The sequence below is a fragment of the Coptis chinensis genome, chromosome 2 (assembly GCF_015680905.1).
Source record: "Coptis chinensis isolate HL-2020 chromosome 2, ASM1568090v1, whole genome shotgun sequence".
Classification (NCBI taxonomy): Eukaryota; Viridiplantae; Streptophyta; class Magnoliopsida; order Ranunculales; family Ranunculaceae; genus Coptis; species Coptis chinensis.
In genome coordinates this window covers 91260716-91279589 of record NC_141457.1, presented here as the reverse complement: position 1 = coordinate 91279589, position 18874 = coordinate 91260716, and the positions used below count along the sequence as shown (strand labels likewise).

The 18874-nt window shown below is 36.2% G+C and overlaps 1 protein-coding gene across 1 annotated transcript; it reads left to right on the top strand.

Moving 5' to 3' along the window:
* The first annotated feature begins 2 nt into the window (after nucleotides 1-2).
* On the top strand, nucleotides 3-18141 carry LOC147518892 (uncharacterized). Its single transcript, XM_086594036.1, has 11 exons — nucleotides 3-140; nucleotides 3080-3157; nucleotides 7280-7487; nucleotides 7780-7927; nucleotides 8188-8317; nucleotides 8782-8909; nucleotides 10174-10297; nucleotides 10402-10611; nucleotides 11303-11499; nucleotides 11616-11715; nucleotides 17593-18141. Exons 1-8 carry the CDS (start codon nucleotides 3-5, stop codon nucleotides 10522-10524), a joined length of 1077 nt encoding a protein of 358 aa, XP_086450162.1. The 3' UTR covers nucleotides 10525-10611; nucleotides 11303-11499; nucleotides 11616-11715; nucleotides 17593-18141.
* The last annotated feature ends 733 nt before the right edge of the window (nucleotides 18142-18874 follow it).

The window sequence follows — 18874 nt, the reverse complement described above, 5'->3', positions numbered from 1 at the left end:
CGATGGATGAAGAGTATGACCTACCGGCGGAATATGTAGAAGATTCAACACAGATTTACGAGGGGGAGGTAATGGATGGTGATTTTCTGAACTGTTTACAGCAAGAATATGACGAGTTGGAGACGAAAATGACTCGGGAGGTAACTCACTACTGTCCAGTTTTAATTGTTTCATGTCGGTAACTTCAGTGTAACGGATTCAAGGACTTTTTTGGATTGGTTTATGTAAACACGACCTTTTTCTTTAGTTTGAATTACCATTTGGTTATGTTGTTTCACTAAAGCTTTTCCTAATCCTGTTTTCTTGTTCTTCCCCATTTTCTTCTCTCTATGTTTTTGTGTGTGGAAAATATTTAATGACGGCTGTGATTTTTTATGGTGACTAGTATTTTGGGCACGCTCTATGAGCGTGAAATTGAGAGTTGCACAATCAACCGAACCATGAAAGCAAGCCCACCAAAAGCCCAATCCATGTGGCAATGTTGATTTAAAAAAATTGCAACCGAATCTCAGTCAAAATAAGCCAACCAACCAAATTGCAACCGATGCGCCTGTTTTTTTCGCATTTATTTTATGCTATTTATCCGAAACTGAAATCAATCGGGTTAATAAAAAAACTCCGATTCCAAAATTCAAATTTGAATTGATCATAAAAATTTTAATTCCAGACCCGATTTGTTGCTCTAGATGTAAAGAGGTCCCACTAACTAATTTAGACTAAATATGTTAAATTTGTCGGAATAAAAAAAAATGAAATAATTTCCAAATTTTAAAACATATTGGAATTTTATGGAATTGTCGAAATTTAATTGTCTTATGGCGTGCGCGATGCGATTGTTTTTTTTTTGCACTTTATCCGAAACCGAAATCAATCGGGATAATAAAAAAACCTGATTCCAAAATTCAAATTTGAATCGAACATAAAAATCTAATTTCCTGGCCCGATTTGTTGCTCTAGATGTAAAAAGGTCCCACTAACACACTAATTTAGACTAAATGTGTTCAGGATAAAAAAAATAAAAAATAAAAAATAAGTTCTAAATTTTAAAGTATATTGAAATTTTGTGTGGAATTTCTGATGGAATTGTCGAAATTTCGGATTAGAGAGAGAGAGAGAGAGATGAGATAATGAGGATAAAAAATTAAGAGATGAAATGAGATGAGATAATAAGGAGAGAGAGAGATTAGAGATATGAGATATAGAGGAGAAATAGTGAAGAGAAGAGATGTGATAATAAGGAAAGAGAAAGAGAGAAAGAAAAATAAGATATTGATGGGAAATAGAAAAGAAATGAGATGATGTGATATGAGATATAGTATGTTTACGTTTTAACCTTCCATACCATCCATTATTACACTTTTTTGTTTTTAGAATATTTGAAATAATCGAAAATTATTAAGGGTAAAATTGGAATTAAAAAATCCAATTGGCCGGACAAAATATGTAATTACAGCAATAAAGTAAGGACAAAAAAGGCAAATAAAATTAATGACGTGATGAAAAATTACTGTGTGATGAAAAATTACTGTAGAGTTTGACGTTTTCTTTAAATAAGTTAGATGTAAAAAGGTCTCACTAACACACTAATTTAGACTAAATGTGTTCGGGATAAAAACAAATAAAAAATAAAAAATAAGTTCTAAATTTTAAAGTATATTGAAAGTTTGTGTGGAATTTCTGATGGAATTGGCGAAATTTCGGATTAGAGAGAGAGATGAGATAATGAGGATAAAAAATGAAGAGATGAAATGAGATGAGATATTAAGGAGAGAGAGAGATTAGAGATATGAGATATTGAGGAGAAATAGTTAAGAGAAGAGATGTGATAAGGAAAGAGAAAAAGAGAAATGAGATATTGATGGGAAATAGAAATGAAATGAGATGATGTGATATGAGATATAGTATGTTTACGTTTTAACCCTTCCATACCATCAATTATTACATTTTTTTGTTTTTATAATATTTGAAATAATCGAAAATTATTATGGGCAAAATTGGAATTAAAAAATTCAATTGACCGGACAAAATATGTAATTACAGCAATAAAGTAAGGACAAAAAAGGCAAATAAAATTAATGAAAACGTGATGAAATATTATTGTAGAGTTGGACGTTTTCTTTAAAGAAATTAGATTTGAAATAATCGAAAATTATTAGGGGCAAAATTGGAATTAAAAAATCCAATTGACCGGATAAAATATGTAATTACAGCAATAAAATAAGGACAAAAAGCAAATAAAATTAATGACGTGATGAAAAATTACTGTAGAGTTGGACGTTTTCTTTAAAGAAGTTAGATGGGCAGAAGTAGACAAAATAGAAAAGAGGGATGTACAGAAGCAAAAACTTCTGTTAAGAGTTGTATGTATGCAACTCTCTGAGTAAAATGTTAAGTGGCTTGACTCAGGCTTGGCATTTGGTTACTATAGCTCGATCAACTTGTTAGTAATTGTTTCATTTCTTTTAATAAGCAATTAAATTTTGTTATGTATACTTGTTTTTTTCGGTATAGGAATATATAAGTCGGCTCATCGAAGAGCTCACTCCTAGGGGTCCTCACGCTTTTGCCTCACCCGCGACATGGTTGGTGTGTGGGTTGAAAGTTTGGGTAATAATCTTTCATTTTCTTCTTTTATTTTCTTCTTTAATTTTTTTTATCCTGCACTAAACTCGGTGTTCACAGATAAACCATTTTGTAGAGAGTTTTATTGCCTACTCTGAACGGCACACCTCATCTTTCCGTTAAGGTACAGTAATAACCTTATATGCATTTATGATCAAGATGCTCTCATGGGTACACTTATAATATCATTGCTAACCATGTTGCCTGATTATGTTGACATGATAAAACATTTGTTTCTTTCAAAAACCCCAAATCTCCAAATAGAATGATACTTAACAGTGTAAACGTGGGATGTCCTGAGAGAGTGAGAGATCTAAATTAGCAAATATGCAAATATTCATTTTAGGAGTAAGGATTCATGTATATCGTCTTTTGTTGTATGATGAGTATCAAATATAATAATAAGACTCACTAATCTTTCTTATACCTTTCTGTTTTTTGTTAATTCTGTGTGCAGCATACTTGTTTAGGGATTATAATTGCCATAACCAGTCATAGAGTGGCAGATGTGGAATTAGTCCTTATACCCAGCGTGGTACGCTCAGTTCAAAATCAATTTTCGTCAAATGTGACTGTCTTGTTGAAAACTCTTTTCAAGTAAGACTGTTTTATTTTTATTCTATGTATATAGTTTCTTTAATTGACTAAGGGTCACGGCAGACCCTAACATATATTTTAATGAAACCTTTCATACATAGTGCCCATAGTTTCCTTCTCCACTATCAAGGGCGGCTCAAGGCTATTCGGGGCCCTAAGCAAAGTTCGAATAGGGGGCCTTCTACAATTAATACAAATAAAAATTGTTTATAACTTATTGCTTTATTTATGTTATTTCATCATATGAGTGCAAACCCTCATCCTTTATCCGGGCTTGGGACCGGCAATGTATTATCAAAATACTTTGGCGGATTTAAAAGTTTTTTGTTTTTTGTTTTTTGTTTTTTGTTTTTTGTTTTTTTTTTTTTTTTTTTTTTTTTTTTTTTTTTTATTTTTTTTTATGCGAAGAAATTTTTACATGTCACAAACTTCAATTAAATTTCATTTTTCTTACTTTTTGAGCTGCAAAATCACTAATTAAATCTTTGTATTTAAGTTCTTCTAGAAAATCTCTTTCTATAGATAATGTAGCTAATCCACTCAATCTTTCTTGTGACATGGTTGATCTTAAGTAAGATTTAATTAACTTTAGTTTTGAAAAACTCCTTTCTGCTAAAGCAACGGTTACAGGTACTGTCAACAATATTCTATAAGCTATATAAGCATTTGGAAAAGATTGTATTCTTTTTAGATAGTTCAATATTTTAATTGCAGATTCATTTTTGGTATCTAAAATTTCTCTTAGTAGTCTTAATTCTAAAAACAAATTTGTACCATCAATATCACAACTCTCTCCATGTTTCAGAAAACTTTCAAGATTAAGACAATATTCTTTTAACCTGTCATCATCTATTGATTTCAATTTTTTCACGTCAAATAAAAATCCGAACGTTTCTTCAAAACTTTTTAACTGTTCAAATCTATTATTAAAAGATGATATTGCTTGATCAATTATATATAAGAAAAAATTAGTTCTAAATGACTCTTCAGGTGTTTGAGTTACTTTATTGTCAACATTCTCATCAAATTGTCTCTTTCTCCGAATTACACGTTTTTCACGAAATACCGGTTCTATATCCATTTGACGTGCAATATCCATGGATGCTATTTTAGCTTTTTCAAATCCTTCTTCTATGTACTTTTTAAAAAATGTGATTAGACCTTTTATTTGATTTATAGCCATGTCAATGGGCATATCTTTAGATTGTAAATCCTTACTAACCAAATTCATAGTAGCTAATATATCATACCAAATAACCATTCCAAACAAAAACTCATAATTTTCTAAATCATGCAATGCTAGACTTTCGGCTTCACTCTTTGTTTTTGGATCCTCGCTAATTTTTGCTAGCTCAAGTAGAGCATCCCTAATTTACGGCGCTTTGAGTAATCAATGCTTTTAACACTCTCAACTCGACTTTCCCAGCGTGTTGGTGACAAAGTCTTCACCGTATATTTAGTTAAATACTTACATAAAATATCCCATCGTTTTGTAGAGGAAGAAAACAAACAATAAATACGTTGCAAAATTCCAAAAAATGATATTGCCTTTGAACAAGAATTCGCCATATCACATAATACTAAGTTAAGACTATGACATCCACATGGAGAGTAAAATGCTCTAAGATTTATATCTAACAATCTTTTTGGGCCTTTGATTTTTACCTTTCATATTTGATCCATTATCATACCCTTGACCTCTTATGTCGTTAAAATCTAATTTATATTCTTCTAAAATACATAATAGCTCATTAAAAAGTCCTTTACCCGACGTGTCTTCTACTATTATAAAGTCTAAAAATACTCTTCGATTCTTATGAGACTTGAGGAAACATCTACACAACGTAATATGATGATCATTTGTTCTTGGTGACTAATATCGAGTGCAATCAAGTATATGAGAATAATATTTTGCTTCCTTAATTTTTAGAATAATTTTATTTTTTATTTCAGATGCCAACAATTGTATCAATTCATTTTGTATATTGTGACTAAGATAATGAACCTTTAATTTATCATGTTTGATACGCCGGAGATGTTCTTGCATAATTGGGTCAAACTCTGCAATCATTTCAATTAAGCTAAAAAACATACCATTATTAGCTTCATAAATTTTCTCATTCTTTCCACGAAATGCCATATTGTTTTTAGAAATTGTCTTAACAACAGCAATAATTCTTAGTAGTACATTACTCCAATGTTCTTTTTCCCTATCAATTTGCTCTTGGATATACTTATCAATTGTTGTTTTGCTATTTAATCTTTCGCTTAACTCATCCCAAAGTGTCAAATTATCAATGTGACCAGTAGAAAGTTCATGTTTTTTAAGTTTGGTACCAATATTTTGCCAATCATCAGTCCCTTCACCGTTTAATTGAAATTGGGTGCAATTTGAGTTAAATAACTTGCAACAGAAACAAAAGACCTTATTGCAATATTTTGAATATACTAACCAATTTCTATCAAACTTCTCTCCATTTGGTGCTACTTGGGTATAAAATTTAGCTGAAAATTTTTTTTTTTTGTCTTCATATCAATAGGAAATTCTCGTCACTAACTCTAATTGGACCCTTCTTAACTAACAAATCTCTTAGTTTTGTATCAATTTTACCCCATTGTCCAGGGTCATAAATATCTTGAACTAAAGAGTTGGATTGTTCATTGAGGTTCTCATCAATACTAACAAGCAAATCTTCTGTTGAGTTATCATTTCTTTCATTTGTTTGATTTTCTTCAATGTTATCTTGAGCGTAAAACACTAGGAGCAAAATTTACATTAGGATCGATATCAATGTGTTCTATATTTTCATTATTATCCACTTCTATGGGTTGGTCGGGTTGTTCATTTACTAAATTATCACTTGAATTAACCAATTCACTTTGTTTATAGTTTTTATAAATTTAAAAATAGCTCCTCTTTGAGATTCAATCGCCTCATCTACTTTTCTCTTTTCTTGACGTTTTTGATTACCGGATTTATACTTTCGGTTCATGTCAAAACAGTAAAATAATATGCAAGCAGCAAGCAATAAGCAATAAGTCCTCACATAGTCACATAACATACCAAAAAATAAAATAAAATGGAAACAATCACCGTGAGACGAAGCTTAATTGATAGGCGAAGTCGCGTTTGAAGTATAGGGTAAAAAAGTAGACAATCCACGAGACCGCGACAATCACTTTGGCTAAGCAAGTAAGCAACTAGTCCAATTATACCTGTTAAAACCACTATCCACTATCCAAAAAAAAAAAAAAAAAAAGAGTTTGAGTGGAATTAAATTAGAATTTAGAATATAACAATTTAACAATTAAAGTAAAAAAAGACACCAACCTTTTCTTTTCTTTTATCTTTCTTGAAAATAGAGAGAAGAAGAAGGATATAGAGAGTCGAAAAGAATGAGGGATTATAAAACCAAAGAAAGCAAAAAAGAAGATGATAGAGGTAAAGAGTGTATTGTTGGTTTTATAAAGAGATGAAGAAGAACGTTGATTAGTGATGGAGGCGTGCATTATTTTTGCTTGAGAATTGAAGGCGTGGGAAACGGTGGAGAAGCTGAAGGCGAGAGAAATGAAGGGTCTGTTGTCTGTATACCGTTTTTTTTTTTTTTTTTCTTACCGATAGTGGACTGGACTAGAATATATTGGGGCCCCTTGAGCTGCGGGGCCCTAAGCCGTTGCTTATTTTGCTACATAGATGAGCCGGCCCTGTCCACTATTGTTAATGGAGGATAGCGCAAAATGTATTATACACAATTATAATATAATATACACAAGTATATTATTCTATGTATACACAGCACAAGACTTAATGGAGGAGTGTCAAAATATATTAGATTCCCATATGCATCAAGTGTTAAACAAAGTCTCCACAAGTCTAACACTGTTGTCTATGCGACGCATCTTTATGAAATAACTTTCTTCTTTTGGTTTTCTTTTTGATATTTGTCCGTTTGCCCTCTACTTTAGTAGTTTAGTTGGTTCCGTTACCTGAGGGAATTCATTGATTGGGGCTGTGAGGGATGCCGTAGTGGGTAGAAGCAATAGCAGAGTTACATAAGAGGGGAGGAGCAAAAACAAAAATTCACAGGAGGGGAGGAGGAGACCCATCACACTAGTTGCCGATCACTTTCTCAGCGATGCTTTTGGTTCTGACAGCTCAGAAAAGGCTAGAAGAAAGTATGAGAGCGAAGTAGGGGAAAGGGGTACAAGTAGTAGAAGCAGCAACTGGGGAAGTGGGGTGCCAAATCAAGACCGATATGGCAGTGAAGGTAAAAGTTCCAGTGTCATCTACCTTAGTACTGCATTGGTAATTTCGATATCTTCTAAAGTCAGAGGGTGGTCGTGGGTGCATGAGTGATTGATTAAAACCTTCATGTTCCCAGTAGAACCAAAGATCAGGCCGTTCTCTCACGGAGTGGTGACTTTTTCTGGGCTTAGGCAATTGTACTTTGGGTATTTTCTTTTGGTGTTGGGCCACCTCATAGCTACCTGTGCGGGGGCATTGTTGTCATAGCTTAGCTGTTTGATCAATATAATAAACTTTCACTCTTTTGAAAAAAGGTTGCTTCTTTTGCTTGAGGATTCCTGCATGTGTGAATAATCAGAAGCCGTCTACAGATGTTGGTCTCGTTGGATATTATTTCGTAGCTGTTTCTCAAACTTGTAGCAATTTTAATAATTCCCATTCCCATATTTCCATCATGACAAAGTAAGGCATGCTACCATACATCTTTATATTTCATTTTTGCATTACTTTAGTTTCTTCCGTTGCTGAAGGATTCCTGTTACTTTAAATAATTCTGTTTATTTTTTTGTTTTAAATATATATTTCCTTTGCTCTTTTACCATTTGAAACGTTGTGGCCGAGCGTTGGACCATTAATTTGAATAAATCTTTATCTGCTTTGTCTTCTCTTTTCTTCAGTCTTCTTTTCAACTAATTACTTATATAATTCTGATTTTGAACCAGATTTATGACCTCATCTGTGGGAAATACTGACTCAGGACTATTCTGGGTGAAAGGTTTGGAAAGAGAACCTATTCTTTTCCGCGCGTTGGTAATTACAGCGGATGCACATGATCGTGGGCTGTCAGAATCAGTAAGCATAACAAAAACTTTTATTTGTCTAATCCAAATCTATCCTTATGATAGTTAAGTGAGGATGCCATTGCAAAATTAATCTGCTCTACCTAGCTACAGATGCAAGATCTAACTTGCAAGTTCAAGTATCAGGATGATCTTTAATACGTGCATGCATGTACAGAGCACAAATTGAAAGTCTGATAAACGAAGACAAACCTTGTACACATTTGAATGAACTATGATACTTAATCCTCACCCCGGCTTCTAGTATTGTTGGTCATGGTTTACTGTTCTGTAGCAGTTTTCACTGGTAAATATTGGAAAATATAAAGTTTAGTAGCCAGAAACTCGGAAAGCACATGGTTTATCTCACATTAGTAAACAACTTATGCTAGATTTAATCTTTTTTGTTTTTAGGCTGCACTACTTCTATTGGTTAAGCTGTATCTTTGTGGTACTAATATTCTATTAATTGGGCAGATTTCTTTATTTTGGAGGAACGCTGTACTCTTCCTTAACCGCCATTCGATAGAGTTTGTTCTAGCCCGTGCTATGGGTTCTTTTCTAAAATCAAATCCTGGACTAATTGCTGAGCAAGTGCCTACGAGGTGATTTTTTTATAATAATGTGATCTTTGACGTTTTGTTTTGTGTAATTTACATTGGCACGGGCACGTGTTGGACACACCTTAGTTAAACATGGTGAACATCTGCTTACAAGAGAGCTGTCTGTGTAAATCTGTTTGCAGCCGCTGGTTATCTTTGTAAGCAATTCGTTGTTTACCAAGTATATTTTACTTTCATGGCATTGACGGAAGATGGATGGCCATAGGCTTTAAGTCCGACTTCAATTATCTTGTAACTGTGATTAGAAAGGCAATATCCATTTCTCCCGGCTCTACTTTCTTTTTCTCTCTGGGCAAAAGTTTATGTTTATGCCTCTGAATCTGAGCAATCCAGTTCTGAATATTAGCTATCTTTACATAGTATTTGTCTTGTGTCCATAACTTGCTTGTTACCTCATTATGATATCAAACTTCTGTAACGTGTGTGCTTTACCGTGTGAGCTATTTGGCAGAAAATTGAATCACTGTTTAATCTTGTTATCATTTTTCTAATGATGGTCAAAACTTGTACCTCAGAGATTCAGTTCACACTTAATTGTACCTATAGTATCATTGTGGAGTGTAGTGATCATTAAAAATGTTTAACAGTATTTGTCTTGTAAAGTTGAGGAAATTACTTTAAATACCATGGTTTTTACGTAGACTGCTCCTAGATTATTCAGCCCTTATTGGGCTTCTTTTAGGATCAAAGAGTGTCAGACTATCACTGGTAGGCAATGGCTAGCATCTGCTGGAATCTATCAGCACATTTATGAGAAACTGAGTAAATTGCTTAGTCTGTATATATATATTCTGTAAAAGCAATTGTTTGTTACTGCAGTCATTGATTTGTTAAGAGTTGTCATTTACATACTCTTTTGACTGTATATCCAGCTGCTAATTCTTGGTTCGACACGTATCTCATGAAACCGGAATACTGCACCTCTGGTCACACGACAAAGTACATAATTATTCCAGGAGGGAGAGATGATAGGTTTCTACTCCAACTGCGTCCATGTAACTTAGGTGTTTGTTCTACATGTTATTATCTAAATTAAATTGATTGGATACATGTGTCCGTAGACACGGATACAAAGTGTCTGACATGGGGAAATATCAGAAATTTGAGGTGTAACACATACATGTGTCTGTGTATGTCCGACACGGACACGTGGATGCGTATCTGACATGGATTATGTTTGAGAAATGATGTGCCAATTATCACAGGTTGTTTTTGTTGTGTTTCTTATTTGTTGGATCTGCTTCAGGTATCGTGTAATCAACAAAATTCTTGATGTACTCAGCATGCTTTGTGGTCCGGATGATAAAGTATTTTTAAATGGGCATCTTTTCCGTTTGCTTCGAAAGATTTGCCATCTCCCCGACTTTCAGGTATTCATGTGCGAGTGGCACTTCATTCCATCCAACCCGTGAATCTGTTATTATGCTGTGCATCGGTTTTCATTTCCCCCATTTTTGTTTCTTACACTTTCCAGATCAATAACACTGTTAAAGAGCTGTACATTGGGTTTCGCGATAACCCGAGAAAGATAAGAAGGTTAATCAATATGAACTTGAAGACGGATAGTAGTATTCCGCCAAACATTGAGGAAAGATAGTAGCTGGAAAAAGTTTTTACGTCGATCAAAGAGGCCTTGTACTTGGGCAACGTGTACGACTTTGTCGAGTTCTCTCACGATCCAAAGGTAGGATTTTATTATTTTATTTAGCAAAAATGGGGGAAATGAACACGTGACCACATAATGGGTATATGAGCCACTTGTTTTAGTCAGCATTTGAAGCCCATTACAAAGACCTAAGGCTTGTACAACAAATCTGGCCCATTACAATGAACTAAAGCCTGTACCACAAATCAAGCCCATTACAAAGATCTAAAGCCTGTACAACATATCTTGCCTATTAATATAGACTTTCAAGCCCCTTTTAAATATCTTTCTATAACAATAGATGCTACAATATGAATAAAGAACATATAATTGTTTTCTTTTTTAGTGTAAAATAATATTAATAACAGATGTCATCATAGAGGTCAAGGTGTTTTCGTGACTTGGTGTCTATGATGGTCGGATGTCATGACATCGTCTCTTGAGACTGTATGGACCATAGTGTAGAGCGTAAGAGTATAAACGGAACACATAATGTTTTGTTGTCCTGATATGCTACTAATTTGAGTTTAGGCCTTCTGGTAGTCATGACCAACGCTGCTAATTTTGTTGTTTGTTGCCTTTCAAATTTTCTCTTTGGACTAGAGACTGTTTAGAGCGTAGAGTAGAAACAGAAACACATAAAGTTTAGATGTTCTGATGTCGACATTGCTAATAGTTGGTCTCTGTGTGTGCGTGTGTTTTGATATATGTGGCATGTCTTAAATTATAGGTCAAAAGTGTGATTGGCACCAGCAAAGAGTGGATTTTTGAATTCCTCGCTCCATTTTGCTTGGCGGATTTAAATTTATTTGAAGCTAATTGCCGTCTATATGAAGAAGAGCTCGCTTCCTCTCCAGAACTGATGAAAAACAAGGTGTTACTCTTGAGGAAGTTGAAGGTTGTGCATCTCTGGAAAGTTTTACATGGGTAAGTTCTAATTTCTTTTTTGACATAATGACCTAAAAATGTCTCCCATTAGTTGCTTTCTCCCATACCTCTTCAATAAAAAGTTCTTATTATCAAAAATTATTGCCCTGTTGTAGTTTTCTCCCAAGTGAACGCATTATTCCGCTACAAACTCTATCATTGAAGATGGCTGTCTCAATTCCAGAAATCGAATCTCTTTTGATGACATGTTTTTGTGTAAGTAATTTATTTATTTATTTATTTTTTATCGATAAAGTATAGTTTTATATATATATCCAAAGCATAAAGAAATAGGATGAGATATCCTATAGTACAAGTTACAAAGGAAAGAAAAAACACAAGACATAAGACAAAAGCAACATTTCTCCCATCAGCTCATTATAGTCTCCCATCTGTAAACGAATGTCTCGAAAGGAATGTGACGAAACTGATCATACACTTTTGACTAGAAAAACAAAAACGCTTTGATGGCCAAAATCATTTTCTCCGTAGACAATGACGTGTTTTCAAAATGTCTGTTATTTTTCTCCAACCATATACCCTATAAAATCGCAAAAGGGAGCATACTCCAGAGGTAGTGTCCCTTCGGAGAATGGGTATTCAAGTTCCATGAGGCTAAAAGTTACTTCACTGACTTAGGACAAACCCAAGAAATCCCAGATTCTAGAAAAAAAAAACACCAAATTCTCCAAGAAAAAGGGCACAACAACAAAAGATGATTCACTGATTCCCCATCCCTTAAGCACAAAAGACAAAAGTTGACGATCAACTCTTTGATGTCTTTTTCTAAGCTTATCTATTGTCAAGATTTTGCCTAAGGAGGCACACCAAACAAAGAAAGCAACTTTCAAAGGAACTCTAGAACACCAATTAGTCTGACTCGGAAAATTATGAAGGACTTTAAGACCGTGACGAGGAATACGAGAGTGGAGCTTAAAGTAAAAAGACCTAGTAGAAAACATCCCTTTTTTGTAAATTAACCAAAGTCTCTTATCTTTGTCCGGTCTCACAAAAGGAATAAAATCTAGCTTCATTGTGGCTGCAGCCACATTCACTATATCCCTGTCAGAGATAGAACCATTATCTTTCCTCACGAACCAACAAACAAGCTTATTTTTAAAGTCAGATAAGGCAAATAATCTAGGAAACACCTGTAACAAGGGCCTCTTATCCAACCAAACATCCTCCCAAAAACAAATACTCAAAAACAAATACTATCGCCATTGTCGAAAGCATATCCAATATTCTTGTGAAACAACTCCCCTGCTTTTTGAATGCCTTTCCAAACACCACACCCATTCCAAACGCCACACCCATAGGGAATGGTAACGGGACCACTCTCCCATCCTAAACCCCGCTCTCCAAACCTAGACGGCTATCTTTTTCCTCCTCAAACCTCCAAAGCCATTTACCAAGCAATGCAAGATTAAACTCGTGCAAGGTCCTAATACCCAAACCACCCTCATGCCTCGACACGCACACCCTCTCCCAATTAACAAGATGAAACCTATGTCTATCTTCTCTATCGTCCCAAAGAAAATCTTTAATAATCGATTCCAATCTATCAACGACACTTATGTGTATATAGAAAAGGGACATGTAGTAGATAGGAAGGCGAGAAATAATAGATTTAATAAGAATAACTCTTATCACCTGTGCACAAGAACCGACCCTTCCACCCAGCCAATCTATGGCTAAAACGCTCAACAACGGGATCCCAAATGGATATCGATCTATGAGACGCCCCCAACGGGAGACCAAGGTATCTCGACAGGAGATTGCCAAAAGCGCACCCAACTGACGAGGCCAAACTATCAAGATCCTCCTCACCACTCACCCCGAAGATGGTGCTTTACCTATATTAACTTTAAGACTCGACACCGCCTCGAAACAACAAAGAATACCTCTAAGATATCTTAATTGCTCAACATCATACCCCACAAAAACCACTGTATCATCAACAAATTGAAGGTGGGATATCAAAACCTGATTTTGACCTACTTTGAAACCATGTAATGTCCCCAACCGATTAGCTCTCTCAATCATCTTACCAAAAACTTCTACAACCATGAGGGAAAGGAGAGGGGATAAAGGATCCCCCTGCCTAGTCCCTCTAGAACTTTAAAAAGCCAGCCAGTGAACCATTAATGAGAATGGAAAAAGAGGCCGACGACACACATCTCCTAACCCACCTTCTCCACTTAATACCAAAGCCCATACGCATCATAACATAATCTAAGAAATCCCAATGCACATGATCATAAGCTTTCGCCAAATCAATCTTACACACGACACCTGGGCTACTACTTCTTTTTCTATCATCAATGGCCTCGTTCGCAATCAACACCCCATCTAAAATTTGACGTCCATACACAAAAGCTCCTTGCTCCTGGGCAATTACTCTTGATAACACCTTTTTTAATCTCATGGACAAGATCTTTGAAATGATTTTATATGCACTGCCGATTAGGCTAATGGGACGCAAATTGCTAATATCCTCCACACTTTGCTTTTTAGGAATAAGCTTGATGAAAGTACTATTAAGGCTATGAGCCAAGAAACTCGAATCATGGAAATCTCGAACTATATCTATAAAGTCATCTCTCAACACCCCCCACACTTTCCTGAAAAACTCAATGGGAAAACCATCTGGGCTCGGAGATCTTTCATTTTTCAAACCCTTCATAGCTTCCCACACCTCCTCCTCTTCCATAAGCTTCTCTAGCTCGTCTCTTTCCTCCTCCGAAATGCTATCCAAAACAAGATTATTAACCTGAACAAGATTATCAACCCAAGGACGAATATGATTAGGTTCCGTATACATCTTTGAGTAGTAGTTAACCACTTTATCTCTAATATTATCCTCCCCCTTCACTTCCTCACCCTCTATCAATAATCTATCAAGATAATTCTCTCTATACCTCGCTTTAGCACATTGGTGGAAATATTTAGTATTAGATTGCCCTTCCTTAAGCCACCGCTCTCCCGATTTACGCCTCCAAGAAGACTCTTCAAGGTTAACCATCGTCTCGAAATCAACTTTCAAGTCAAAGCGATGACTCCATTCTTCCTGTCCACCCTACCAAACACAGTTTTATTCCATTCCTTTATTTTAGACTCCACAAACTGTAATTTCGTGGCAAACCTGATACTAGCTCTATCACCATCCTGATTCACCGCCCACCACTCTCAAAAACTGTCCATGAAATTAGGATCTGAGAACCACATCATCTCAAAACGAAAAGGAGTGGGCCTACCCTTGCCCGTCTCCTTCACTAAACTAATGGGATGATGATCCGAACCCATACTAGGAACCACTGACTGGATCATAAAAGGCCAAATCTCCTCCCACTTGCTAGTAACCAAGAACCTGTCCAAAGTCAACAAAATAGGGTTTTCTTGCTTGTTAGACCAAGTAAACCTACCTCCGGTGAGAGGAAGATCAAGAAGCTCGAAGCTCGCATCTCCTCACCCACTCGTCAAAAACTCTCATTTGAGGAGAGATGCGGCATCCGCGTTTCTTCTCATGCGAAAATGTAATCACATTAAAATCACCTGCCACACCAAGAACCACCTCTGCTAAAGGCGTAGACATCATCCAATTCTCCTCAAAAAGACGAGGCACACTCATTTTTTGAGGGCCCATACACAGCCGTCACCAGTTTAGAACTATTTCCCCACCAAATTTACAAACAATATAGACCGAATACGAACCGATAATATTCTCAGACACTTCGACCTTATCTTTATCCCAGAGAATGCACACGCCACCTGCGGTATCCACCGCGGGAAGCTCAATCCAATCAATGTTTCCGATACCCCAAATCTCACGAACAAGCAAAGGAGAGAAAACAGGAAGTTTAGTCTCCTCTAAAAGAGCCACACTAGGTTTCTCTTTCCTAATAACCTCTTTTATACTCAGGCATTTCTTATCATTGCCCAAACCCCTCACATTCCAATTTAGGATTTTATGATTCATAGACACAGCTCTCCTCCCCCTTCTACAACTGTCCTCTTTAACTTCCTCTCTATAATTAATAGAGGAGGTAAGCCTAAGCAGCTCCTTTGACATTCTCTTTCCAGCCTGCTCACCAAAAGGAGTGATACCTCTTACCGCCTTGGTTCTACTTTTACCCCTACGACCTCTCTGACTAGCGGAGTGCCCTAGAGACGTTTGGACGGAAGAGAAAATAGATCTTAGGAGGTTGAGGGTTTCTCGTTCCCAGCCCTCACAAGAAAGGCCAGAAAGCCTAATAAGTTCAAACGGAAGTAGTATCCTCTAGACGTTCAGGAATAGGAGCTACCACTGCTAAAGGAGACTGCTCCTCCGAATCAACTAAAGTACCCTCATTAACCTGTGACCTGTTCTCTCCCGTGACTGCCTCCGTCGAGGCGAACCCAAACTCAAGTATCCCAACATTATCTGCCTTATCTGACTTGAAAATGTTTAAGTCTGATTCAATTAGTTCCTGAGGTATTATAATAGCTGAATTACCCTTTTCCTGTTTGGTATAAGGTCTCTCCGACAGGGGGATAGTGAAGACTGGTGCCTCCATACTGAAGTGTTTAGAGACATTCCTATCTGACTTGATAAGATCATGATAAAAGATGTTGGCCGAACAAGAAGGGGAGACCTGGTAACAACAAAATCCCAAATCAGAAGGGGGAGAAGGACTCCCAATATTTAAAGCAGGACAACTACCAGAAGGGCTAGAAGACACCGAAAGACTGACTAGGTGCATGAGATGAGAAACTCCCTGATTTGTGACCATAGGCAACCAAGGAAGACTCGGGTGGATTTGGAATAGCCTCATGGTCCTCTCCTTCCATGATCTCCTCGAAGTAGCCTTCTTCATACAAAATCCTATTCTCTAGATTTTCCCAAACTCTATTCCAGACTCTATCAATTATGTCTGTCATATTTGCCTCCAAGTACTTGTTAAAACCTTCCTCCAAGTGCAACTCGCAGATAGGCCCAACATTACTCAAAGGTCCCTCCTGATTCAAAGGTTGTTGCTGATCATTTAAATTCAACACTGTCTCCTTTGAAGGAGAAATAGGAGTCGCATTTGCATGTAACTCAAGTATAGCTGTAGTTACCTCCCTATCTCGGACGGAATTCGGAGATTCACTCTGGTTATTTTCCTCCATTTGTGTCGGCTGAAAAACATCCCATCCTGCTTGATCGTACTGTCCATCATCATCCAAATCGATATCTGAAACTAGCCCTCCATTTTGTGATGTCATTTCTGTTTCTGCCTCCTCCTTAGACTCTCCTCCAACTCCATAGAGCTAGAGGAATCGTCAGAGCAAGAATTGACCTCAATGCAGTCAGTCATTACCCCATACTTCTCTTGGTGTTGTATTGTAGCTTCGGATGTGATAATTTCTCTAAACTCATGCTGAACTTCAGAAGCTCGTGATATTAGGCGAGGAGAAAGAGAAACAGTCGCCAATTCTTTATTGGAGTCATTGTTACATCCCAAACCCAAAGACTGGTACCATGGGCTTCCTCTTCATCCAGCCCAGAAAGGACATTGAACCTATTGTTATAACATACCTGTTGGGCTTGATGAGTTGTAGAGTTCCAGATCATATCACCATGGGCCCTGTTAGAATTCACCTTCGGTCCATAGAGAGGATTCTGATTAAATCTTGTAGGAGAGTACAAAGTCCGAGGACAAGAACACACAAAGAGAAAACCTTTCTCACACAATGACACAAACACAGTTTATTAATCAACAACCAGGTATGGCCAAAGGCCTACAACCCAATATATAGACTAAAGGAATTATGAATTTAGAAGCTAGCCTTCTAATTCAATTATAGAAACTAAAACAACTAATTTTCGGAATTAAAAATAAACCTAAAAATAACATATGCTAAAAACACCAAAATAGCAATCAAACATGCTTCTAAAACCCCGTAATAATATGTGAACTAATATGGGACTCAAAACAAGGGTTTAGCACCCTAGAATGCATCAAGTAGCCTTTGCTGAGTTATGGAACCTTAATTTTTGTTTTTTATCTTTTAATTTTTGTTTTTTTTTAATCTTTAGTGGGTTATGGAACCTTAATAACATTGGTGCAGGGGCAGTTAGCGGCAGGCTTGATCGATCAAGTTGATGGAAATGTATGTGTCACTAGTGTCAAGCGTAGATTGTTGCTAGATGAAGTTGAAGAGAGACAGGTGCTTGAGAGGATGGCTATTTGGATTGATGGGGTCACGAAAAGGATAGATGAAGTCACGGAAATTATTTTGTGTCCGGACGTAGAGGAGGGGGGACACGAAAAGGATAGATGAAGCCAAGGATACATGAGATATGAGGATGATGGGGGGTATATGAGTCGAGCAGCGTTGATTCCAGAGTAGTGGTTGTAGCAGCGCACATACATACTAACATACTCTAGTCAAACCAATTTTGTTAGTCGGTGATGGTATTTAGGTTAATATGTATACTGGTGTCCTGAGTACCTGTTGTCAGATCCATGTTTTTTGTCCACTGTAATGCTTCTCTGTTTGCATTGCCTACAGACGATTCCTCTCTAATTAGAGTTACTATTGGAGATATGTAATTTCTGGTTAAAGCAATGCAGGTTCTTAGATTAATATCAGCTGCGTCCATGGCTGATTATATTACATCCTTGGCTTTAATTCGTTTTGTTGCTATGCATTGGTAAAATACATAGGATCTTTTTGCTTTATGAATATAGGAACATGAATGTCTGGTGTTGATTTTCCCATTTTATTTTATTTTTTGTTGTATGAATTCATTTGAACACTGTTAATTCGGGGCGCCAAAGTTAACAATGTCTTGTAGTTAGACTTCATGGGTTTAATGAGCAGAATCTGTTTTACTGGTGCATAATTGTGAACGTTTGTTTACTTACATTATTCACTATGTCAATCTATTCCTAGTTAAGAACATATCAACCAATTAGATTGCAAATTCATTGATAAACTCTGTTCGTCCAAAAGAGTACAAATAGGTTGACTATGCAGCTATGAGAAATGCGTGTTTTAATTTGTTGATTATAATGTACTCCTTTTAGTAACATTTTAAAAAAATTTGCGAACATAAAATCTTTACACTAACGATGGTTCAAAACCATTTATGAAGAATTCGTAGTACTTGTAGAGTTGAGAGACATACACCAAAAATATGATTGCTTAGGTGAGAGTAAGGAATATAATTAATCACTCCTAGCCCCAGATGCATAGTTTGTGATTTCGAACCGAATCTCGGAATTCTTGTGTTTTTTGAAGAAATCGGAATAATAATTTAAGGGTCGGAAAATGTAATTTTTGAAATTTATTCAGAAAATATCTCGATATTTCTGTCAGAATTTCGGTTTTTGGAGTTCGTTGGGAC

What these genes read in the sequence shown, in the direction of transcription:
- LOC147518892 (XM_086594036.1), top strand. Translation starts at nt 3, where the DNA reads ATGGATGAAGAGTATGACCTACCGGCGGAATATGTAGAAGATTCAACA. An exon ending in AGACCGATATGGCAGTGAAG is followed by an intron (nt 7,488 to 7,779) that starts GTAAAAGTTCCA and finishes TTTTGAAAAAAG; the next exon opens with GTTGCTTCTTTTGCTTGAGG. An exon ending in GCCATCTCCCCGACTTTCAG is followed by an intron (nt 10,298 to 10,401) that starts GTATTCATGTGC and finishes TACACTTTCCAG; the next exon opens with ATCAATAACACTGTTAAAGA.